Genomic DNA, 25,460 nt, shown 5'->3' on the forward strand with positions numbered 1-25,460 from the left:
CATTATGATGTGTTCAAGCTCTAAAGTGTCAGTAAAAATCAGTATATGGGCAAAGGTAAATTCTAAGGTTATCATGATGTTGTCAAATGTAGTCTTGTAAAATGTTGTTTTTTGAAAAGACACTTCAATAAATAGCCTACGGTTGTGTGAAGGAGATGTTCCCTAACAAAAACCAGTATGCAAACGATAATAAAGGAGTGTATGTTGGATTATATGGGATTCATTGTTTTACTTTTGTTTTTAATGTGGTATCTAATTGTTATCGAGAATCATGGAATTTTACTGGTGTTGGTATCGACTACTAACTTTCTGTTATCGTGACATCCCTACCAGTACCTCAAACGCGTACCTGCTTGCCTAACTTGCACTCTACCTAACGTAGTTGACCTAGTAAGGTGTAGGAGCTGTTGTGGGGTGGAGTGAAGCTACAATGGTCAGGTGCACTGCACTGTCGAGACACGACACCAAACACTTAGAAAATAGACAATTTCTAGTTACATGTAGAGGCATGTAAAGCTCAATAAACAGAAATGCAACGTGCGCAGGTTTGCTCACTTCCTCTGGCTCAGATTTATTTCACGGGAATCAAGTCCTCCTCTAAACTTTCTAAAGATACGAGAAGTCAATTTCACCTTCGCCGCCTTGCCACCCGTGGCTCAATCTGCAGCTCTCGCTGGGTCAAGACGAGTCGATGAATCACTTTTCATCTTATCAATCATATCTATGTGATATCTCTCCATCTTGTCTGTTGTCTGAGTCCACTCTCTATCACTGTCTGTTACCATTCATCCATCATGGATAAGAGAGACCTTTACATTATTCAGTGAAGCTAAGTCAATGTTTAATCAAGACGTTTACATCACTCTCAATTCTTTTCTGCAGTTTTCTCTCTAATGGAGTCGATGCCAAAGTCTAATTTGATTAACCAACAAAACTTTACAAGTATAAACTAGTCGATCTTGACTGAAATAGCCATGGAGAGGAACTTTATGTACAGATGGGTGACAAATTAAAGATAAAACAACATAAAGTGTCTTAGGTAAGGATGTATAAAGAGTACTGGATACAGCGTTGAGAGCAGGCTCCCATTATTTCCTATGAGTGTTGCTTAGTGGCTCATTAAGCCAAAAAGGCACGACTGCTGAGTGATTAAAGTACCCAGATCTTCCGGCGTTCTTCCGCATCCATTGAACAAATAGAGCAAGCGCATTAGCGTTTCCTTTAACCCCGCCTCCCAGCTCTCAGTCCAGCCTCAGTCTGGGGCTCATTCACATGGATTGAGGAAGGAAATAAACTCTGGATTTCGGCTATTAGTGTATTTTACAACTTTTAGGACCTAATGATTTAAATAAGGGTTATTTAAGTGTTCGTAATGGGAAGCTGATTTACCTCAAAATTTATCTGCTGATAAAATCTGAGGGAAAAAAGTCACTATGTGAAATGACCACATCATTACAAATGAATACAATTTCAACTCATTGGATCCGCAAGAGTCTCTGCTTTCCAGTCATACCCAATTTATGCAATTCTAAGACTGTTTAGGGACCCCAGTGTGCAGAAATATTAAAATACACCATTTTAGAATAGGTGACCATGTGTACTGCATGCAAAAAACTGCATGCAGTACACAGTCGTGTTTTTTTCCCCAAAACTGCATGTGATTATCATTAAGTGGGTATGTTTGTATAGGGGAGACTCGTGGGTACCCATAGAACCCATTTTCATTCACATATATTGAGGTCAGAAGTCAAGGGACCCCTTTGAAAATGCCCATGCCAGTTCTTCCTCACCAAAATTTAGCGTAACATTAGAGCGTTATTTAGCCTCCTTCTAGCTATGAAATGGTTGGTACCATTGGATTCCTTAGGTTTTCTAGTTTCATATGATGCCAGCACCTTCACTCTTACTTTAAAACTGAGCCCGCTACAACCTCCAATATACAGAATAGCGGTGAGGTTAATTCAAAATCGATACAGCGTTTTGGAGAATCGATACAGTATCGCGAAACATAATATCGCGATACTTATGTGTATTGATATTTTCTTACAGCCCTACGTTTGGCCACTACGAAAATTTGCTTCAAAGCCTGGCACACTTCCTGGGGGCTTGGTTTTAGGCTGCTTTCCCAGTTCTGAAGGAATCACTGTTGTCATTTACTGTAGCTCTTATAGTCCTATAAACATGGTTATATGGACTGACAGGTAACTCTTTGATTGGACAGTTCGGCGACTGTCATCCTGCATCAACACTATATGGACCTATGAGAGGAAATCCGATTCCGGTCATAGAGATTAATTGCACTTGTGTTTATATACTGTATCATCTCTGGTGTCGCAAATAGAGCATGAAGAAATAAATGATTATAAGCATTACTAGTCAAGACTGCAACTGGACCTCACGTTGTGAATAATGATGGACACGTAGAGACAGGACGGAGACAAGATGCTCTGTAATATTTCAAGGGGATAATTATGTAGATTGCTTACGCAAATTGATTCCTTTGCAGTTCCCATGATCAGCTAATGCATTTAATAATAGTTTAGCTTTGGAATTTGTTCTAAAGTCTAACATCCCTGTGGTTAGTCTGCTTTGCCTTCACGCCACAAATGAAACGAACCAATTAGAGTCCACTTAGAACCGTGCCAAAGCCCGTCTTTTCAGATGATTCTGTGTTGGCTTGTTTAGTTTGCTGTGTTTGTTTAGTTTGAGCTCTACTGAGAGCTTTCATGCCAACCTAAAAGAACCGAATCAAACAGGCAAACGCGCCAGAGTTTGTTTGAACTGCATCGAACAGGTTGGGTGTGAACGCACCCTTTGTAAGGTCTTTGGCTTTCACAAACCAACAGAAGAGCTTCTGTATTTCACGTGGATTCTCAAAGTCTCTGCAACTCTACTGGATGGGATGAACTCCATATTCCCTCATTTCATTTGATGATGGTGATGGAGAGTGTTGACGTAGGTTGACATCTATGAAGGCCACAGCATATGATTCACATCACTATTCATTAAACCATTCAGTGACCCGTGATGCCCTGTACAAACACATCTGAATTATGTTGCCCTACACATTTATACAGTTTTTTTCTTTAATCTGATGTATGTATTATTTACACAACACGTGCTTGTATTTGTGTGTATATCTGTCGGTCTTAAGGGTGAAAAAATGTAATCGTTGTCAAGCCACACATAAAACTTGTACTGACGTCTCACAGAGTCGGTTTAAACAATGAGCTGACGAAATTGAATTCACTTTTTACTCCTCGGATATATGTCGGTGTGTATGTGCCCGCTCGTGTGTGTGTGTGTTCCAAGACTTTGAGTTCTGGCAGCAAGATCAGAGGAAATGTGCGTTGTTGTGTTCGCGTGTGCGTGCGTGACGGTGTGTGTGTGTGTGTGTGTGTGTGAGAGAGAGAGAGAGAGAGAGAAGGCATGAAAGTGAGATTCTTCTCTGAGACGTTTGATGTCGAAGAACAGCGTCTGCTGTCTGTCTGCCAACTGCCAACCCTCTATCACCATCCCAACACATGGCCTCTGCAAAGTGTGTGCATGTGTATGTGTGTAAGTGGCCTGATTAGGCAGGGACTTGGCTATGTGACACTGCTACAGAGCTAGTTAGACTCATAACGCGCACCTCGCTGTGTCACAGTGTAAATGTGTGGGCCTGAGAACGCAAAACAGGATTTTGTTTTTAATCACATGACAGAGACAGGGCGAGAGACGAGGGAAAGAGGTGAGTGTGTGTGTGTGTGTGTGCGCGCGTGTGTGTGTGTGTAGGCGTATTGGAAAGGGTGAGCAATCTCTCACTTTTCATACCTCTCATCCCACACCACCAATCTTTGGATGGGCCCTTAACATCGAGAGTCAAGCACACTTGTGGCTAATTGTTAACTGATATATGTGTGGTTCTGTGCGCATGTACGAGAACATTTCTGTGTGTGTGTGTGCATGTGTAGGTAGTGTGCAACACTGTGTGTGCCAGAATACTCCTCCAAAACCTGTTCTAGCATGGCTGATGTTACAGACACGCTACTCCTGTTTTAATCTATGACTGAAACTTTGTCCAAATAAATAAGCACAGAATATATCTTTTTTTAAAAACAGAAAAGAGAAAATGAACTGAAAAAAAAAAGAGACGCCACTTTCTATATTTGGCCTCAGAAGGCCATGGGATGCTTTCATGAGGAATTTTAGTTAGCTGGAAAAAACTGAAAAGATCCAGCAGATGTGTGAAGAACTAAAAGACGGGGGAACAAAAGCAATGAAAGAGAGAATGGAGAAGAAAGGCAGAATTGAAATCTGTTCAAAAAGTCAAACACTTGTCTTTGACTCAAACTCGCAGACATGCATGCCTACGCAGACTTAAGCACGAACAAACAAAACAAAAAACAGCGATTGAGGTGCTAGCATGTGCGCGCATAAAAAAAAAAGTCATACTGAGATATTGGCAGAGCAAAAGGCTGAAAGATCAGGTGAATCTACAGAGCAAAGATCTTTCTTTTGCAGGCTTCTTGACATTTTCACTCTGATAGGGCCAGATATAGCTTTTCTGCCTCCTCAAGAACACACGCAAACACACACACACATACACACACACACACACACACACACACACACACACACACACACACACACACACACACACACACACACACACACACACACACACACACACACACTGTGAGAATGAATAGTTGAAGACCGAGGGGGAGGGAGTTATTTTGGAGGAAAAAACTGAATAGAATATGGTTAAAAATCAAACAGTAGCCAGGCGCTGGAAATGTCCTGTGGCAGCAGACAAATAAGTGCTGCTACTGGAGAGATCTGAGCACCTCAGGTCAGCTACATTGATGGGGAAATTCAAAATACTCTTCACCCACGAAAGGCTTGAGAGATGGAAGAAGAAAGAGAATCAAAAGTAAGTAAAATCAACATGTAGACTTGTGACAAGATGGGAATGGACTTGAGACTGAAAATTGGATTACGCTGAATAGATAACGACATGTTGTGAGAATTTAACTGTGCTGCTTGTTGCAAATTTCCAAGTGCTTTTTATCATCAGTGTTATACTTAGCAATGTCATGTCTCCTCTGTGTTTGGATAGAAACAGAGAGGCAATAGCACTCTACCGATTTGCGATTGGTCAATTCATTTTTAATAATGTTCAGAGGGCTGGGTTGCATTAATTATCCCCAGAGGTGACTGGAGCATACTAATATTGATCTGGGTGGATGGTTCTGACGTAGTCCATTGCTGAGGTGTGCAGTGAAAAGTTACTTGATGACTGTGGCAGAAAGACCTAAAGTGTCAATATCATCAAAACTGACCGGTGTGATTACACTGATATGTTCAATGTCCAGCTTATGTGGGTGTATGTATTAATTTGTTGGATTGGATATAGTAACATATAAAGATCATTATTACATGGTTTTGTTGAATACTTGATTCTGATTGGTCAATTATGGCCTTCTACAGTCTGTTATTTCTTTATAGCATATAGCTGCTATGTATAACAGACCGTTGCTATGGATGCAGTTTTCACTTTGGACTCTGGAGGACCATTTTCGTGTCAAATTATGAATTTCTTAAGTAAGTAGTAGTACATAGCAAATAGTTGTTTGCTGCTATATTAATGCTCTGTATATCGTATAGAGCACCTTTAAGGAAATTAAGATGAAGAAGTTTCTTTCAGGTATTTTCTACCTAAAACAACTGCATAGTCTTGACCAAACCTGGCCTATCATTCTGTATAGACCTTTTCGAAGTTGACCACATAAACATTATGAATGCCCCTTTGTATTTCCTGTTGCAATATTTGTTAATGCAGTAGCTGATAGGAAGTAAAGTTGGACCAAAGCTGTTGCCCTAGCAACAGAGTGGCAATGAAAAGGTCTACATTAACAAGTTTTATATATAAAATCTCTGAATAGAGGAGTGTCAGTGTTGTGGCAGGAAGGATTGAATAGGATTTGGGCAGCCTCTATTTATCCCCAGCATGAGTAATCAACCAATAGTGTTTGTGTTATTCCTACAAAATGTTGCTGAAATATATAGAAAGTCACTTTTGTTTTTATTCCAAAGCAGCTCTGGTTGTCCTTGGGTGACTTTTATTAGAAGCTGGTTGCTATTTATGTGATTGTGTCATTACATAGTTCACACACTTGCAATTCTGTACACAAAGGCATGGGTTAGAATGTTGCAGTAATGGAGCATTTTTGCCTTGTGGCCTGAAAAGAGATTGCCACCAATTTGTCTTCACTTCATACCAATCTATTAAAACAGCCTTGATTGGCCCTGCAACTGATCTCAGGAATCAACTTGGGACTTGTGTTCTGTATGCATTGTTATTGATTACAGTGACTTACCGCCGTCTGCCCTAAAATAGATAGTTATGACTTTGCAAAGGGGCCACTGGGAACAGAGGCCTTGGTGGTCTAGGCTGACCCATTGATTATGTATAAAGGTGACCGGGCTGTACTATTGATTGTAACTGGTGGAAAAGGTACGCTATTGCATAAAGTGGACTAAGCTTTCAGTGCGACAACGTGGAGAGAGAGAGAGAGAGAGTAGTAAAGACAGACTAAAACACTTCTCATGTGCCTATTTGCAATGTCAAGATGGTAGAAAAATGGCAAAACCAAACAGCTGATAGAGATCCAAAAAGTTGTATTCCTCCATTTCCTGGGCTTGAGCTCCACTGCCTGTACAACTGATACTTGGCTTAGCCATGGAAGGGGTTCAGAAAGGGAGATTTGGGACCAGCTGAGATGCCAGGCTGTCTCCACGCTCGGTTATGGAGATGGAAGATAAAGGCAGATACTTGTCTGATGATTAGCCAACGCCGAGTATTAAGTGGCAAAACAAGAGGACTTGCACAATCAGAGGTTAGAGACTCTAATATAGATTTATTCATCTATTTTCTTTCCTCCCATTTGACTCCTCGCAAAACAAAGCCAACCTATTAAAGCAAGTATTGAGTGGAGAAGAAACGGTTTTAACAGAAATATTGACATCCGTGCTGCCGCTTTTTTTCTGCTGAACAGTGTGGTTTTAATCAGGGTCTGTGTGTCTTCACTTGGTATCTATTCAGTGAATGAACAAAGGGGTTAGCTTCATGAACGCACTGCAATGTAATAAATACATAACATGAGGCGGTCTACATCATACACGCTGTTAACACCAGACAATGACAAGCTAGGAGGTTTGATACATCAATGCTGGTGGGAAAATTAAAAATGGAGAAATTACATGTAGTTATTACGGTTTCTTTCTTCCACTGAGATACAAAATAAAGGCAACCTCCACCAGTTTTACATATTAAGACCAATTAACGGTGCTAAATTCGATATCCAGAGAATTAATATAGACGTAATCAAGTATTTGCTATGTAAAGATATAGAGGAGTAATGTCTACCTGAGCAGAGAATGAAGTCACTCTCCCTCTTTGTGTGTCGTTATTCGAGCTTCTCCTTGCCTTGTTGACACATCCGGGTCGGCCGCACACGCTTTTAGTGCATGTTAGTGCATGTGAGCATGCCCCACTGGCTCGCTCACAACCGCCACTCTACAGGTTAACACTTAACTCTGTCTTGTTTGCACTGTTGCCGCTTTTAGCACCGTTAGCTGCGAGCCACCGGCTCGCCATCTCCGTGTTGAGAACCGTTGAGAGACAACAGAAATCCACCAAATCCCATATCTAGCACTTTAAAGAAGAACAGTTGTATAATGGTTTCTGTGGCTCTTGAAGGAGATCTCTAAAGTTTGAGTAAATAGCCCTGATAATGTCCTGACTTGGGCTAAGACACTATACTTTAAAAAAATATATATAGTCTGTATTATTATGTACTGGGGGCATGGAGATTGAAAGAAATGGACATACGGTATACCAGGTAGGGAGGGTCTAATGAAAGATGCTACTCAATTGCATAAAAGGAAGTGACGGATACAGAGTTTTTAAAGCTTGACCTTCTGGGGAGTAAAATTCCAGATATTTTAACATTCTTCTTTTAATTTGTCTCTTGCAAGTCCCCAACTTTCAACTTTATCTATGTCTAGTTGAGGCAATTATATTTAATAAAATACCTAGGCTAGACATTCAAACTCGGTTTTCACTCCACATATTTCACGCTACCATACATGTCTTGTATTAAGTCAAAAGGGTATCTACTTTATTTCCCAAAGAGATCATTTCAAAACAATAGCTAAGAAAGACATTCATTTCAGCTTCTATTTACCAGAACAGATTTTCAGTTTAAATCAAACTTTTGTCGTATACACTTTAAACAACTGTATAAGACATACAGGAGCGACAACCAATCACACTTGTTTTGATTTCTTCAGAAAATGGAAGTACAGCTGTTTTCCCTCTCCAACACTCCACTTTGTATAAGCACCTCAAACTAAATTTGTGAAAAGCCGATTGTCGCAGTTAACGGCTTCCTGATTCAATATGATCTAATTCTAACAAGCTATTGGAACTTGGAGGGGAAAAACAATGTGTGGTAACACATTGCTTAAGAATGACTACTTTGTTGTGCTCCATGTGAGTGTTAAAGGGAGAAAATAGCTGTCCAATCAGAGCTGATTACATACATTAGCTACTTAATGCTTAACCCAAGCTTCAGGCTCAAGAGAGGAAGTGAGAGCCTGCTACTTTAAGAGTGGATGTGGCGTTAATAGCAGGAGTACCCCTTTAATCACAACCTAACAATGACATTTCATAGGTGAGTGCGTGTGTGCTACATGTGCTTCTATAGACCTGGCTCTTAGTAAAGATGGTGTACTTTGATATTAAACTGTATCCATGAATCAGGTACTCCATCTCTCCTTCTTTCTGTTTCACACATAAATAAACGCCGGCCAGCAGAGACTTGCAAGGTAATGCCACGCCATGCCTCGCCTCGCCTCGCCATGCTGTGCGGTGCCCCGCGGTGCTGCGCTCCATTCGATGAGACAGCATGAAGCACAAATCAATATGGATTAAAGCTCTGTACGGAGCCACTGACTCCTCCTCGCTGCGTGGGGAAGGGAAATGTGTGCACTTATTATGCTCTATTGCAGATTTTTCCCCTTTAAATCATAGAGGAAAAAGTGAAAAGTGAGAGATAAACTAGCTTCCGGACTAAGGGCCACCGTGACACTGAAGAAAAACGCCTGTGCCACGCCTGCCTCTTGCCACCCGTGGGGCGTATCCATCAAGCTGTTTACAGCGCTGCGTGGTGGGGGGGCTGGAATCAGCACCTCATTCCACCTGCCACACCTAAACTGAGAGTCGCATATGAGCACACACTCATACAGTGTACAGCGAGAGGCCTGGCGGTAGGCCTCAACCCCCATGGCAGTGGTGGGCTCCCCACCGCGCTCTGCAGGACACTGCAGATTATCCCAGTGCTCGCAGACAGTCACAGAATGTTAATCCTCAGCCATCTCTTCTACTGTACTGTTAAATCTGGATCTTCCTCTCAATCGCTCCTCCTCCTTAGCTCCCCTCTTTCTTTATCCGTCACTCTCCATCCTCTCCTGCAATCCGCTAAAATCTCCCTCCAAATTCCCGGCTCCATCCTCTTTCTATCATCTGCTTTTAACCCCATCCTCTCTTCCCCTAAAACCTCTTGATCCCCAGTTTCCTACTCGAAAGCGACAGAGCCTCATCCCCATTCCCTCTTATCCTTTCCTCTTCGCTCCCGGCCCAGCCCTCGCTATCAGCCCCGCATTGATCTTCTCATCCCCAAGAAAACAAAACACCAATCAGCCTGTCATAATCACTCTGCTGGAGGAGGAAGCGCCGAACGCCAAGCACAGCTGCCGCATGTTGATGTAGAGACAGTGGAAAAGCTAACAGGGCAGCAAAGGGTAGCTGAGTTCTTTATTTTTCGGATGAACATGTGCTGGATGGGTTCTATTTTTAAAATATGTGAAAAAAGGAACCATGAAGGTTTATTAACTACACTGTTGATTCCATTCTGTTAATGATGATACTGATTCTCATTTCTTTTTTTATTTGTATGCTGGAACAATAAAGTGACAGCTGCTGGAACCGTTCCTTCTAAAAATTACACAAAACAACCTCTGAATGATATCTGGTCTCCCACAGCTTCCCTCCGCTATTCACTCTGATTTGCTCTCATAAAAATTGCCCTCTACCGCACCTACTTTTTTTTTTACTACTTGTCCCGCAGGATTTTTCTTCGGGACAGTGCGGCTGCTAACTTCCAAACAATAAATTCAGTTTGTGATCTGTCAGCAGTCTCCAGACTGTTAGCCCTGTCGTACTGCGCTTTGTTGTCATGCAAAACATGGATTGCAAACTTTATGTCTTCACACACCTCAGCATCTTTCCGCCACGGGCGATCTGGCAGATCCAATAAATCTCCAGCTGAAATGTTTGCTGTGATGCATTTAGACCTTACATTAGCCACTTAAACTGTACGTTTCCCTCAAATTTACCCTTAAATGGCTTCGAAGTTAGATAAATCACTTTTTTCCGCACTGTGTGACGCCATCACACTTATAATTGGTATCTACTTGTCCCAGCAGTTCATTCTGGCTGCATCACACAGAAACTCAGTGAAATCCAAAATGCTACTATTTCTGGCTGCTTCATGGCATCAATTGGAAACATTTTGGTCTGGACAGTTTGAGTTAGTAATGATGGACATGCCAAAGAATCCGAAGGAGTGAAGAAGTTAACACTCACTGATTAATTAATATGAATATATTAAATCGACTCACACTTAGAGTAAAATTCTCAACTCCCTTACTGGCTTTTACACAATATTAAACACTTGATATAAGCTTGATACTATAAACGAAAGAATTGTAAACGGAAACCAAACGACCATATAAAACTCAGACCCTCCTCTCCAGACAATAGTTCTGCAGTTCAATATCCATTACAGCTCAAGGTGCCCTATATTGTATATATATAATATCTGTGGAAATAGCATTTATTGTGTTGTGGTGGTATAGTATTCATCAGTTCTAATACATTTATTCTGTATTGTTGGTGCTTTTTTCTCCTCTCAGAGCTTTCTCTATGTATTATGAAACTAATCAACAAACAAAATGATACAGTGATGTAACCCATCAGAAATACACTATAAAGCTTTAATGAATGCTATTTTGTGGTTTAAGATGTTGCTCTTCACTTCATGTCTGACAAGCTGCCGTCTTTGTGGTATATTTACAACCAAAGGATCTGAAGACTGAGAACATTTTTGTGCATCTATTTTGTATCAGTAAGTAACTGGTACCAACTTATGTTTAAAAAAGACTACGAGTGTACATGACCACTCTGTGGTGCTTTGGACGAAATGCAGAAATCAGCATGCAACCCTCTCTCCCACGAAATTACGTTCCCATACAACTAAACTGCATTCTCAATCACGTTTCAAGGGAAACGTATTTTCTCCCAGATTATGGTCGCAGTTTTAAACACGTAGTTAATGTTCTCAATTGAAACAAAACAAAAAAACGCACCAACACCACTAGGTTTAGGCAACAAAACTACTGGCTTAGCTGTACTAATAAAACAACATGGTTTGGCTTTAAAAAGACTACGTTTCACACAGGACCGCTGCCTCTTGGGAAAAGGTCTGGTGTTGGTTTGAACCATACACCACAACTCCCCCAACCCGTAACAGACTTTCTCGCTTGTTATATACTCGTTGTCATACCACGTCTTTTAGATTAAGGTTATGATTCCACGCAACTTTCATTAACGGTCGCTCGATATACTCGTCATCTGCCCTGCCCGTCCCTCGTTGTACTATGTCACCTGCTGCAGCCGTCCGCGAACATACAAACATATTTGTGATACGTCAGAAACAAACATAATCCCCGACAAAATAAGTTTCCTTCCAATCCTAATTGAGAATGCAGTCTAGTTGTATGGGAATGTCATTTTTAGGAGACATGGCTGCAGCATGCTACAATGCTCACAATGATAATTGAGATTCTTAGCAGGTAACTGATTTCATGGCCACCATCTTATTTTAGCGTGTTAGCATGCTTACATTTGCTAATTAGCACAAAACACAGTTGATGCTGATTGGAAGGAAAAGTAAGGGGATCATAAAGTCATACAAGTCATCAAGTCAAGAAAAACATGAATGTCTGTAGCAATGGCAATCCATTGTTGAGACGTTTTCCATAGAACTATAAAATGGCAACTTTATGGTACCACTAAAGGCAAAGTAAGGAGATCACCAAAGTCCTTGGGATTAACTGTCTGGGCCATGGATATCTGGACCAAACTTTATGGCAAATCATCCAATAGTTGAGATATTTCAGTCTGGAACAAAGTCGACCAACAGACCAACACTGCCATCATTAGAGCCATGCCGCTAGTGTGGCTAAACCAAGGTTACCATCACTTTAACAACAAAACTCTAAGTTTCAAACACAATGAAAAAAAGCCATTTCACAACCAGATGTAAACCCCTTATGAGTCTAACAAACAAAAGACCTGCACAGGTAAACCTGAAGCAAGCATTAAGTAAAGGCATAGTGAGATAGGCTGCATAACTGGTATATGAGTAATGGTCAGTTGATGTACCAGTAATGTCTGTTCTTTGCACCTATGTATACCAAGCACCAACACTATTGCCTATCTGCCAGGCCAGAAGATTGATGACGGTGTAGTCTGATGTCCCCTACAGTCACTGGTGGGTTGTAAATCATCCTTTGGACAGGTGACATGTGACTTCTGTTTGAATGTCTGACCTGGTTGATGGCTCAGTAATTGTTGCATCATATGCTGCGCTTTGGTAAATGCTGTCATTTTGAGAAATATGATCAAGGTTAGCAGGTTACTTTAGATTGAAAGGTGCATTTGTCTGTAATTTTGAACTCATTTAAAGAAGAAAAATGCATGGCGGTAATATTTCATTGTGTATGCTGGACCTTACTTCTTGCGATAACTTATTATTCCTTATTTCCATTTTGGAATAAAATGTAGAAATAAATTCAGAAAGCCTGTGGTGTCAGCCAGGCTAGCTCTTGTTGGAAATTGAATGCTGCCGAAGAGCTAAAAAGTTCAAATGTTCCAAAAATGAAATACTGCTTTAATAATTGCAGAAGTGGTGGTAGGAGAATGAGGGTTTTTTGATTAGTACAGTTGTCAAGCTTTGGGTATTGATAGTACTGTATATACTATATCAGTGATGAACCGTCTTCGTTGTCCGTGACACATCTTAAGTAAAATCATTTTTTTCTGTATCCAGTGTACGCCTTTTATCTAAAAGCTTTCTCTAAAATGACTTTATATTGAAGGAAATGCATCAGAATACAGTAAGTGTTAAGACGTTATCCTTCCCAGTTATTGTATATTGTATATGCGCTGTATGGCAAATCAAATATATTTCAAGACTTTCATTTCCAAGGAAGTCGCGAATATTTACTCACCAGAAACCAAGGAGACTGTGAACAGCAAATAGTGCATTTCTGACGCGTTTCCACAGACAGAAAGTAATAAAATAAGGCATAGAGGGAAATTAACATCAGTAAATATCAGCTGTGATAACTCTGCCTCATACAAGTATTCTAATTTAACCAGGAGAGCGCAGTCTGAATTTATATTAACAGCTATTTCACTCAAAAGTGTCAGTGTCATTAAGTTCCATTATTCATATACTGTTCATGTGAAGGTCAGAACAAATTTGGACAGTTAAGCTGCATATTTATCCGTATATAAATATATATTGATATTATATATTGAGTCCACCTTCTCTAAATGTGTGTCCCTGCGACTGTGCGCTCTAAAAACCTGAATTCACCTCTTTCTACTTATTCAAAAACGCTTCAGGAAGATTAACCTTTACATGATACCAAGCAGAGGACCTGTGCTCCATTATCTCCTCAGCCCTTTGCCGCCATGCTCGTGAATGTCTTACTTCTATTCTATTCGCTTCAAGGTTGTGACCTAAAGTGTTACGTCTAACATGTTCATAATGTGTACAACAAATCCTATTACGCAAACCATATGGCATTAAAAAAAATAACCTTCACCCCCTAACACGCATTTTCGTTCTTCTCTACTACACACTCTCACTCCTACCACTCTCATTCTACTAATGAAAACAGATGAAAACTCCACAGCCCAATAACACAAACATTAACACTAATTCGCGCTCATAGAGACAAACAATCTCCGAGACACGAGTAAATACGGCTGAGTTTCCGGGAGTGGAGGAGTGGGAAAAAAAACGCACCCTCTGGGAAATTTTCTTTGATCAAGTGCAAAGAGATTAACCAGTTGGACGTGTGCTAATGAACAGGAGATAATAATGAAAGGAGCTCGTAAATGTAGATGAGGCATGTGAAAAGGAACAATGGCTTTGCTTGTATCAGATGAAACAAGAGTAATGTACAGAATCCAATTACTTTACTGTCCTTTCTTTCCCACCTACAGTAACGCCAACATCCTGGCAACTTTTCACAATGGACTGAAGAAAATGTAATGTTTCATTACAACAATTACACTAATACGTGCAATCATACTCTGAAAAAGAGCAGGCCTTTGAACCGACTCCGGGATAATGTTGTACTCTCAGCGTGAGCCCAGTTAGAAGCTATTACACTTTGTGCAACGGCCTCTTTCATAAAAAAAACATCAACTTATAGACAAAACAGTAAATCACGCACGGACGAATGCGGCAAAGGGCACAAAAGCACATCAAACACAATCACACACAAGCACATGGGGCTAAGTGAGCTAAGAGAGGCCACAGTCAGACGTGACTTACTGATTACATAGTCCCCAAACGGATCCTCATCCTCCTCATCATCTAGGTAAGCTGGAGGAGAGGGAATTGAGGAAAGAAAGAAAAAGCAGGAGAAAAGAAACAAAATAAAGGGTTATGACAAATCAAGGAAGAAAGCATGAGTTGGAGAGTAAAAAACAAAACTGGACAAGAAAAGCTCAAACAAAAGTAAAACTAACACAAAGTAGATACAAAATATGGTAAAAAAAATAATAATAAAGTGAATGCGGCCTCCCGCCCTCCCATCATCCACCTTTTTCCCTCATTCTCCCTCTCAATCTGATACCTCCAGCCTTCATTAGGAAGCAAAGCGCTGACCATTAAACTACAAAAGTAGTTTCAGCAGCATGCAGAGGAAAATATGACCACTCATAATGGGCTGCAGAATTCTCAATTTGCTCTCAGTGCTCCTTCCCTCCCTCTCTCTCTCACTTTCCCCTCTCTTTTTCTGGCAGGTCCAAAGATGGCATGAGAGGCCATTACGGCTAACTAAATTCCCTAATAGGGCGGCAGCATTGTCGTCAGCAAGTTACAAATCCGACGCCAATGATATTCCATCCAGCGCTCCTGTGACTCTCTTTCACCTGATAATAATATGGTTAGTATGGGTGGGCCATTGCTGCAACTGCTGCACGCCAAGAACACAATCATTTTCAATGCCGTCATGTTCAGCTTTATGTGAAAATCCCCTCCTTCATCATCTCTCCCTTTCCATTTATTCATCGTTTATGTTTCCCTCTTCTTCTTCTCTTCTCTCTATCACTCCAGGCTCCCTCCCTTTAATGTGAGTTAGCATCCATCTACTGTGATCAATATCCCAGGGCTTTTATTAAACACTGCTCTTATGCATCTGTGTGTGTGTGTGTGTGTGAATGCACCTGCTTTCTTCTGTGTGCCTGTCTTTGTCTGCGTCTTCACTCCTTGTCCAATATCTGGCCCAACAATGTCAATGCGGGTAGTGAATGTTTTTATTCATCGCCGTGTGTGTGTGTGAACATGTATGAGCGCTTTGATCAGTATGTTGAATAGACCAATCTTTATTGATCCTGACTGCGGGGCATTTTTCAAACCCAAAGACGGACACTTGGAAATACACACCACACGCCTGTGTCTGTGTGTGTGTGTGTGTGTGTGTGTGTGTCCACCGCTACTTTGCTCATTCCAGCATGCGTAGCTCTCGCTGCATGGACAAAAAGTCCTTGAACCAGTGGGTGAAGTATGGAGGCGTACATGCACGCACACACACACACCAGCACTCACAGTGGCGTGTGTTTGTGAAAGCGAGCTGTCAGTGCTGCTCTCACACACCATTCATCACAAGCTACTAATTCTGTTAGACCATTGTCGAGCCTTTCGCACCCCACGTTGCTCTCTGAAAACTCAATCAGAGGCTAATGCCCCCAACCCTCCTAACGCACACGCACACACAAGCTTTCACTTTCAGTTTCTTACTAACACACACACTCACACACACACACTCACAGAGACCCTGAGGGGACAGCAGAGGTCTTGGGGGACCCCACCAGCCCAACTCTGTAAGTGTTGCTTGAATTTGATAGACAGGAGCTGCATGGACCGAGTTACCGTTGCTGAGAGTGGCTGCGGTGGAAAGAAAAAGGCTCTTACAATCACTGTGTGACATATAATTATAATATGTATTCCAAAGTATAGAGCACTTTCTATTCAAGATTCAAAAGGATCATGATTAAACATTATCTTAATTTACCTTGATTGCAAGACAATCCTTTGAGCGCTCCACTTGGAAATAAGTGACAACACATCAGCGGACGTGAACGCGGTTTGATTTATGGTGGGATTCGTGTTTGCGGTGCATAAAAAACTGAATAAAGAGGACAGGGCGGGTGCAGGCACTCTGCCACCTGTGCTAGCAGATTTGATTAGTTAATCAGGAATCACTTTGCCAAACGCAGATTTTATAAAGCATAATTACAGCTACAGCTACCAAAAAAAACAACTTTTGACTGCAGATGTTTTAAGGGACATTTTGAAAAGTTTTTCTGCTTTGTCAAAAAAGAGAATTAACATAAAGTTTAAGCAACACAAACCAGCTTCTATAAGTAAAAAAAAAAAAAACTTCCAATAATGAAGGAGCCAGTGAGGGAAGCCAGGCAATTGAGCATGCCCAGACAGGGGGGGGCAGGGTTAGGCAGAAAGGCCAGACTAAATTTAGCGCCACCTTTTCATTCCCTAATTACGAGATTAATACATCCTGTCACATACGTCACAATACTACCGTATGATTTATTATCCAGTCGGCGAGATGGAGAGATTGAGCCAGAGGAGGATGGAGGAGAGGGATATCGCCTGGAAGCAGCTAATCAGCATGCATGTGTGATTGGGCGGGGCCTCGATTGTGAGCGGCCAGCCCGTGTCTCTGTTCATAAAGTCGGCCATATGAGTAAAGTGAAGATTTATTGACGGAAAACAATGTTGAAGTTGAATTAGATTCCTGCCTGTTTCCTTAACAGGCTGCTCTTTAACGAGAGGGAAACACAGAGGCATATGGACCCACACACACACACGAGCATGTGTAAAGCACCGGACTATGGATTGTGGCCATAAAGTCTGCCCTGGGCTTCAGGTTTAAATCAATGTCAAAGCCTGATCTTATTTCATCTAATGCATGTTTTAATCATTCTCCCCTCCTGATCAATGCAGTTTGGATGCAGTCATCAGGCACCGCTGTGGGAATTTACAAGCGCTCCTATTCTCCTGCCTGTGTTTCCAGACGGACGTTTTACGAGGCGGTGCGCAGCGTGACAGTAAATCTCTTCCTCCCACTTCGCCAAAATGAAATCTCCACAATGCCGCGCTCTATGCCCATATTTGTTTGTCTCCCTGTGTTGCTTGTGCAAACGAAACTTGTATTGGCCCTGCCAAGTCAACGTTCTAGTCTCTTTATTTTAATAGTGTCTGGAAGGGGCAATAAAAGCGAAGTGTCTTTATTCAATACTTGACAATAAAGCTGGATGTAGGGAAACTTTGAAATCCCTGAGTTGCATTTAGGAAACTAATTTAACAGGCTTTACATACTTGTCGGTAATTGGAATTTGGCAGTAAATAAAAAAAGCAAATGAAAAAATAATCACCGTGTTTTTAGTTTAGAAACTGATTTAGCAGGTGCCAAAGGTCTGCAGGGGAAACAGGTGAAGCCCATTTCTGGATGAGTAGCCGGTACACCTGCACACTGTAGTCAGGTGCTACTGTACATCTGCGGCTCTCTGGGTGTTTTGTTTAAAGTCTTTACAGTCTTTGAAAGTCAATCTGTGTGTTTGCATGCATGTGTGAGCATATAATTATCAACTTTAATTGGAATCATACTGTGATTATATTATCATATTGTATTGTAATTCATTTACATCACAAATGAATGAATTAAAGCAGCTTGTTATTGAAACCATCAAATAAATAACGTAACCGATGTTCAAATATTGTGTCATGTGATGACAACTTCATCCACTGATAGAGATGGTGAGATATCAAAATATCAATATATTCTAATTCAAAAAATCGACAGAGGAAAAAAGTGGTCAATTTAATTATTTGACTGTTCATGTAGTCTTGCATACATTTGCCTAATTGTGATATGCATCAAAACTGATATTGGAAAATAATATTCATATTGACATCATAACATTGATTTTAGCCCCAGTGCTTATGTGTTTGGAAGAGCTTGTCTTTAAATATTAAAACTCTATGTGTGTACGTGTATGACAGAAAAACTATAATTAGCGCCTCGCGGTTGTACACCTCCGCCAACCAATCAGTCAATTTGCAGTTTACATCCATGTCTGTCCAAAATGTCATCACTTCATCATCTCATCCTATTAGACATTTGTGTGAAAATTGTCATAATTAGCATATGAATTCCAGAGTTATGGTCAAAAACTTTTTTTTTTATGTAATAATAAAATATAAATCCCCAAATAGCCATTGAAATAAGGAATAATCCCACAACATTATTCATATTCAACATTAGCTATTATTAGTTATTCTTAGATGAATATCACTGTTTGTGTAGTCTGGCAACAGACAGAAGAACATGTCAGCTTGCTGCGCTGCACCGTGCCGCGAAGCTTTGAATACCTTTGAATATTACTCACCGAAGCTTCGAAGTTCAAAAAATGGTTTTCAGGACAGCCTTACCTCTGACCACCAAATTCTAATCAGTTCATCCTTGAGTCCGAGTGGCATTTGTGTCAAATTTGAAAAATTTCTCTCCAGGCGTTCCTGAGATATCACGTTCACGAGAATGGGTCGAATAACCCGAAAAACATAATGCCTCCGCATAAAAAAGCAGAATCCAGCAGACATGTTTACCACTATGTGTGGGCACTATGTTTGTTTCTAATGCCAGTCAATATTTCAATGTACTTCAATATTTAGAATTGAGCCAAATATTTAAATATTTAGCTGTATTCTATAATTCTCTCTCTCTGTGTCCAATGCATGCACACGCACTTACATACGCATACAATAGCATGGTCCCATACAGTATATATCTATGCAGAAGTTGTACTTACACAAACATACAGCAGCATTCAAAGTTCTCTATACCAGTTCTGTGAGTTCTACGTGTTTACAATAGGTGTATATGTGGTGCTAATTGTGTTGAGACTAGCAAAGGCACCGGGAACCGGGACTGACGACTATCTATCCAAAGGATCACACTCTTTAATTTGTTATCGACTCAGGTTTGTTTTTTTCAGACTGTTCAACTCCTCCAGAATCAAACATTTAAAAATAGTACATGTAGTTAGGCAACCTGTAATATGGCAAGAAAGTCTCCCCAATTTTTTAATTATTTTGGAGTTAATTTGTAGTCCATTAATTATTGTACAAAATATTTAGTAATGAAGTTAAAAGAAATGAGGCAAAACAAAGCTGTGAATTTACCCGGCAATTAATCTGCAGCCAGTTGCCCTTCTGACACGAAAACTAGCACACACACACAAACACACAAACACACAAACACACAAACAGCACTTTCCCTGACGTTTGTGCTATCTGTCACCATTTCTCTGGGCTTTCTATTTTGGTAGTGAAATCTGCAATAGGGCACACGTGCACATCCATCCACATGTGCGCTCCTGCCCTGCAGGGGAACCCTAGACCCTTAAACTGACACCTGTCAGTCACGCTGGCAAGCTGTACTGACGGGAGCATAACGAGAGACGGTGAGAGGCGTAGCGCGAGCAGAGAGAAGACAGAAGACGAAGCTTGAGAGATGAAGACGAAAGGCGGGAGAGGAGGGGAGATGAAGAGGAGGAGGAGGAGGAGAAGCAAGTGGAGGTGAGACTTCAGAAGCTTGTTAGAGACGCGGCGAGATGAGAGTGGCGCGGCGTGCTGTTTGGTGTTTTAGCACGTCACCGTCTTTTTGATTTGTTAGCATGTGTTTATGATGTTGTTTCTCTGTCTGCCTCTGTCAATCTCTATTATTAGACCCTCAGATCCTCTTCCTGCTGTTTTGACACTCCCGTTGCTCCTGTTTCACACTTCCTCACACACATGCAGGCCTCATACACACTCTCGCACCCGTAGACAGACAGAGTAGCATATAGAAAGACAATGACGGTAACGTACACACGCGCTTGCAAATTCGGCAGCCGCACCGCTCGGGGCACACACACGCTGGTTGGGTCTGGTGGGAGTGAAATCTTTCCTCCGGGTGCTTTGAGGTGTGACGTGCATTCAGTATCAGATGTTCTGTTTGGAGGAGCGAGGGGGTGAGATTTCCTCATTCAGAGCAACTAAATAACTAACGAAAGACTTGATCAGGCACACGCACACACCTGGTCCTTTTATCAGGCTGCCGCGCTGCCTCTGATCTCTTCATGCTGGCAGAGACAGCAGTGCAGACGCCTGATCTAAATCTCTGGTCTGTGAAACCATGAGACGAGACTGAAAGGTGGGAGCCGGTGGTTCCCTTCAACACTTCAATATAGAAACTTTTGAAGTGTTGCATTTAGCTGAATCGACTTTGATTTAGCAACGTTCTGCATAATCATCAATATGAATGAACAGACAAAATATCCACGATGAATGATCAATGTATAAAGTTTCTTTTTGGAAACTGGAAAAAAAAAAAAAAACTTTTGATCTTCTCAACAATCAACACTCAGCGAGATCATACTGCAGGCGAACGATTATCACAATATAGTGCAGGATTAAGAAGCTAATTTTACAAGGTCTGGAAATGCCGGCGACAGAGCGCTCAGTGGCGTTCTCCTGGCCCTGAGACAGACAGAGTGAGAGAGTGGCGGCTGCGGCTGATATCTGCGGCTGCGAGATTAGCTTGGTAATTAACCACAAAGCAATTATCGGCTGGTGGGATGAGAGGCGCGTCTCGGGGAAGGTGTTTCTTGATGTGTTTAATAGGTGTTGAGTAGTTTGATCAGTCGACATAAGTTGTTTCTGATTCAGGAGGCCCGCAGTCCAACAGAGGTTGATCCACGGCTGATACGTGTTTCTGCCGAGAATTCAATTAATTAGGCTGTTGCTTTTGCTTCCTTCCACTTTTCATTAACCTCCACCGACACCTCGGCGGAGCTCCTGCGCAGGTTTTACGACGACGTCAGGATTAACAAGGAAATGGGAAGTTGGCAATAAACAAAGTTGCCAGAGGATGGAGAGAGTCCCTCTGGGAACACCACGCTCTCACACTCAGCGCGGAGATTCAAAGGCATCTTCGTGTTGGATCACAAAACGTTAAAATGCTCCAAAAATTTCCAAAAGATTTGAACTGATAGACGAGTTGTGAGATCTCAGCAGATAAGCAGTATAAGAGGGTAGAGTTAGAGGGCTTTGGCTAAGTGCTATTGATGAAAATAAGGATGGCTCTCTGGAGAGGTGGGGGGGGGGGGGGGGTTCCAACCACTGTTCTTCAGATCAGAAACAGACTCAATCAATAAATCCAACTCGCTCACAATTCATATAATGGCTGACTGTTTGAGAAGGGGTCTAAAGATTTCAACAGTATCGACAAACTTGTGTAAGATATACATTCTCGCTCATGAGGCCAACTCATCCTCCCCGGTTTGTCCTCACTCCCTCAAGTTTTACTCACACTGTTCCTCACTTTTTCTCAAATCAATGTATTTTGATATACACATCTCAACCACACTTCCAAGAGTCCTTTGTCCTACCTGACTCGTCGTCAGACTTGTCATTCTCTGAGTCGGTGAGGGTGAGGGCGGAGTTCTCGCGACTGGACACCCCTGAGCTGCGGCGGGACTTTACCCGCCCTCGTCCGGCCCACAGCTGGATGGCTCGCTCCGGAGACAGCGGCCCCTCAGGGTCCGAGTCAGCGTCGGAGCCGGCGCTGAGGGAGTACCCCCTCTGGAGGAGGCCCAGGTCGGGGCAGTAGGGAACGGTGGCGGGGTGCGGCGGGGGGGTCGGCTCGCATACTCCCAGTTCGGCCAGGGTGAAGTTACCCCCTGCGACGGAGAGAGTGGGGTTACATAGGTAGAGGGTGGGGAGTGATATAAGTAAAAGCAGTAAATGGGAGAACATTCACACAAACAAATGTTCCCACAAGCAAACACACACACACACACACACACACACACACACACACACACACACACACACACGCACACACACACACGCACACACACACACACACGCATCTAGCAAACAAACCCACAATCACACGCAGAGCAGCACACTAATTATGAAACTACGGAGGCGGAGGCTGAAAATTGGTCTTTGTTGCGGCAGGCAGGAGGGGGAGAGATGACACAGCATGAATCAGGCACAAACTACAAACTAGCTGCTGGAAGGAATATGTACTGGCCTGCAGGCCTGTTAAAGCTGGCTTTAGAAGGCCTGCCTCCCTCGCTTTACTGCTATGCATTGGCATTCATGAGGTGTTGATGTGAGATCAAAGAGCTGTTCACTTGAGGCCTCTCAGACTGTAGTGGGGCTGCTTTGCTGCCTTCTGGGTTTGATCATCTCCCCACCTAGCTGCCATCACACTCTGGACCCCAGGCTCGCTGAATATACTGCAGTCTGCTGCAGCACTAACACTCTCGCCCTCAAGACAAACCGACTCGTCACTTCCAAAATAAATATATAAAATTATCCAAATTAAAGCACATCAAAGGAGATCAATAAACAGTGCTGCAGCCCAATTAAATCCAAGCTGAGGAAAAAGCAATTAAGGAAAAAGGCATGCTCAACCAATTTATTCTCTATACTAATTAAAAGAGTATTGTGGATGCAATCGCTCACCATCAGCTGTTGGGGTAAAGGGATCGGGGGAAAAACAGTTGTGATTCACTTCATTAGCAGTTTGGGAGGGAGGGGGGTGGAGGAAGAGGCGATTGAAGAGAGGATGGCATTGTGGCGGCACGCTGGATGAATCAGTGCGCCGGGAATCACACAGCTGTGTGACTGGGTTAACTGTGACTCATCAGGCGTACGGACGCAATCACAGAGAGAGAGGAATTAAACAGATGAAAATCGTCTGCTGGAACTTCACGACTCCTCTTCATAGCCTCGCCGAAACTCGAGAGTTGTGCTGAAAGTAATGGGGAGAGGGAGGGCCTGAGAGGAAACTTAGCCCGGGGAAGTGGCGACAGGCTCTATAGTTCTACTCAGACAAACAGATGGACTGGACTAGCGAGCAGAGGCAAGCCAATGACTCCACAGGTGGATTCGGCATCTCTAGGCTACAGCTTGCCAAGCATCCGACCAGCTACGAAAGACATCAGGGAGTATTACCCATCCTCTTCTTCTTTGCTTCTTTGTCTTTTCCTCCCACTTATAAAGGATGACAAAGGGGAACCTTCTTTACTATACGTGACACTAGGGGCTTTGACAATGTGGTGGTAATTTACACTACAGCACTACTGTGTATATGCACAGGATCTAACTCTAGTAGTGAACCCATACCTGAGATGAAGTATCGTAGGAGGACGGGGGAGAACTCCAGGAGGCCTGAGAGAGTAGAGATCAGTGAGCAAATCATCCCAAACTGAACTGCTTGCTAGAAAAGTGTCTACTCCACAATCACAGTTCAGATGATGCTCTATGCAAATCACCCCATCCAACTACAATGGCAACAATTGGGACACAAACACATCTTCTAGTCTAAACAAAGACTACATGGAAGCAGTTACACAACATCACAGTGTGTCAGCGTGTGTGTGTGTGTGTGTGTGTGTGTGTGTGTGTTCGCCACACATATCTAATGTTACATCCCACAGGCCACCACTCTGTACAATTAACATGCCATAACCAGTGATTACATATGCAAAATCCAATCACTCCTTATCACCATCAGCGGTAGACGCAGCCCAATGCCGTGGCAATCTACATGTACTCAAAGAAAGATGGATCGGTGCGACGGGTTGAAGCAGACGCGAAAATCCATCTCAGTTATTCCACAAATAGAAAACCAATCGCATGTTACATGATACTATGACAGATGTGGGGGCAAATGCGGTGCTGCATTCTAATCAGATCAATGCCTTCCTCTTGGTGCAACGCCGCTGCCGTTCTTGAGCTCATAATGCGCATTAAATGTGTTCCAAGGCCTGAGCGGCTGCCGCAGCTGCCTTGGGCCACACACATCTGTGTCTGTTCATTGTGTACATGCTGACATGTACGTTTGTCTGTCTGTTTATCTGTGCATTCAACGTGAATGTGTTGCGTCTCTGAATGAGACTGCGCTATAGGGCGAAAGCAGCGCAGTGTGAATGCTTTGCGAATCTATTTCAAAAGGAAAATATGAATTGAAATAGGAATAACGTGAAAAAAAAACATGCACAACATGACCTTGCAAGACTAAAAAGTGGGTTAATAATGTGCAAGTATGTGTGTGTAGATCTGCATTAGACTGAGCGAAAGCGGCATGATATAGAAGGTTTTCTTCACTACTAGAGCGAAGGGAAAAGCAGAAGGAAGGGAAACAAAGGCAGTAAAACGGTGTGAAACGTGTGTAAGTATGTGAGAAAAAGAAAGAGAGAATTGGGGGTACTAGGCGCCAAGTAACACAGTTTACATGATAGAAGGCAAGTCTATTTTCTAGCCTGCAGAGAAACAGAATATGAGATGTATAATATGGGACAGTATATGCTAAATCAAATTCAAATGAAAACAGGGCTATACTAAGTGCAATAGAAATAACAAGAGAAAGCGTAACTAACAGTTATGCCTCTGTTAAAGCCAGGTTTAGACCGACTTTGGCCCTGCGTGAAAAAACACAGCAACCTCACAAGTCCTCCAAATGAAACAACAACATACTGTATATCTTTAGTCCGTGCCCTCCAGAATGACACATAGAAGCGTTTTCTAATCTGACCCCCTAATGGCAGGACGACATTTGTCTGTACCTTCTAAAGCCATAACAAAACCAAAAGATTTGGTTTGGTTTAGGCATAAAAACAATTTGGTTAGATTTGGGGAAACATCTTCGTTCGGGTTGAAGGTGCTAAATACAGGACTGCGAGCATTTCTATTAACTCTTAACGGCTCTCATAATGGCGATGGCGAGCCAACGGCTCGTAGCTAACTGTGCTAACAGCGCTAAAAGCGTAAACAATGGGGAAAGTTCTGCCAGAGCTGACAGTGTTTACCTGAGCGGTAAAGTTACTACAGGTCAATGTTAAAAGAAACCCATGTTGACTGTCTTTAGATAACGGGAAACAAAAAGCGGCCTTCCGTGTTAAAGTCCAA

General features: G+C 42.2%; 1 protein-coding gene across 16 annotated transcripts in view; it reads right to left on the reverse strand.

Moving 5' to 3' along the window:
• Positions 1 to 25,460, reverse strand: part of tenm2a (teneurin transmembrane protein 2a) — a 248,142-nt gene that overhangs the window by 129,829 nt on the left and 92,853 nt on the right. For 7 of the 16 annotated variants that reach the window (XM_074648056.1, XM_074648053.1, XM_074648066.1 and 4 more), the window contains exons 3-6: positions 23,676 to 23,720; positions 23,505 to 23,543; positions 21,926 to 22,216; positions 14,742 to 14,792 (exon numbers count right to left, since the gene is read on the reverse strand). The exons of 1 other annotated variant lie outside the window; for it this stretch is intronic. In XM_074648056.1, the coding sequence (XP_074504157.1) occupies positions 14,742 to 14,792; positions 21,926 to 22,216; positions 23,505 to 23,543; positions 23,676 to 23,720 (426 nt within the window). The remainder of the gene's footprint in view (positions 1 to 14,741; positions 14,793 to 21,925; positions 22,217 to 23,504; positions 23,544 to 23,675; positions 23,721 to 25,460) is intronic. 8 more of the 16 variants (XM_074648065.1, XM_074648064.1, XM_074648063.1 and 5 more) reach the window with 4 other exon arrangements.

This window comes from Sebastes fasciatus, chromosome 10 (assembly GCF_043250625.1).
Source record: "Sebastes fasciatus isolate fSebFas1 chromosome 10, fSebFas1.pri, whole genome shotgun sequence".
Classification (NCBI taxonomy): Eukaryota; Metazoa; Chordata; class Actinopteri; order Perciformes; family Sebastidae; genus Sebastes; species Sebastes fasciatus.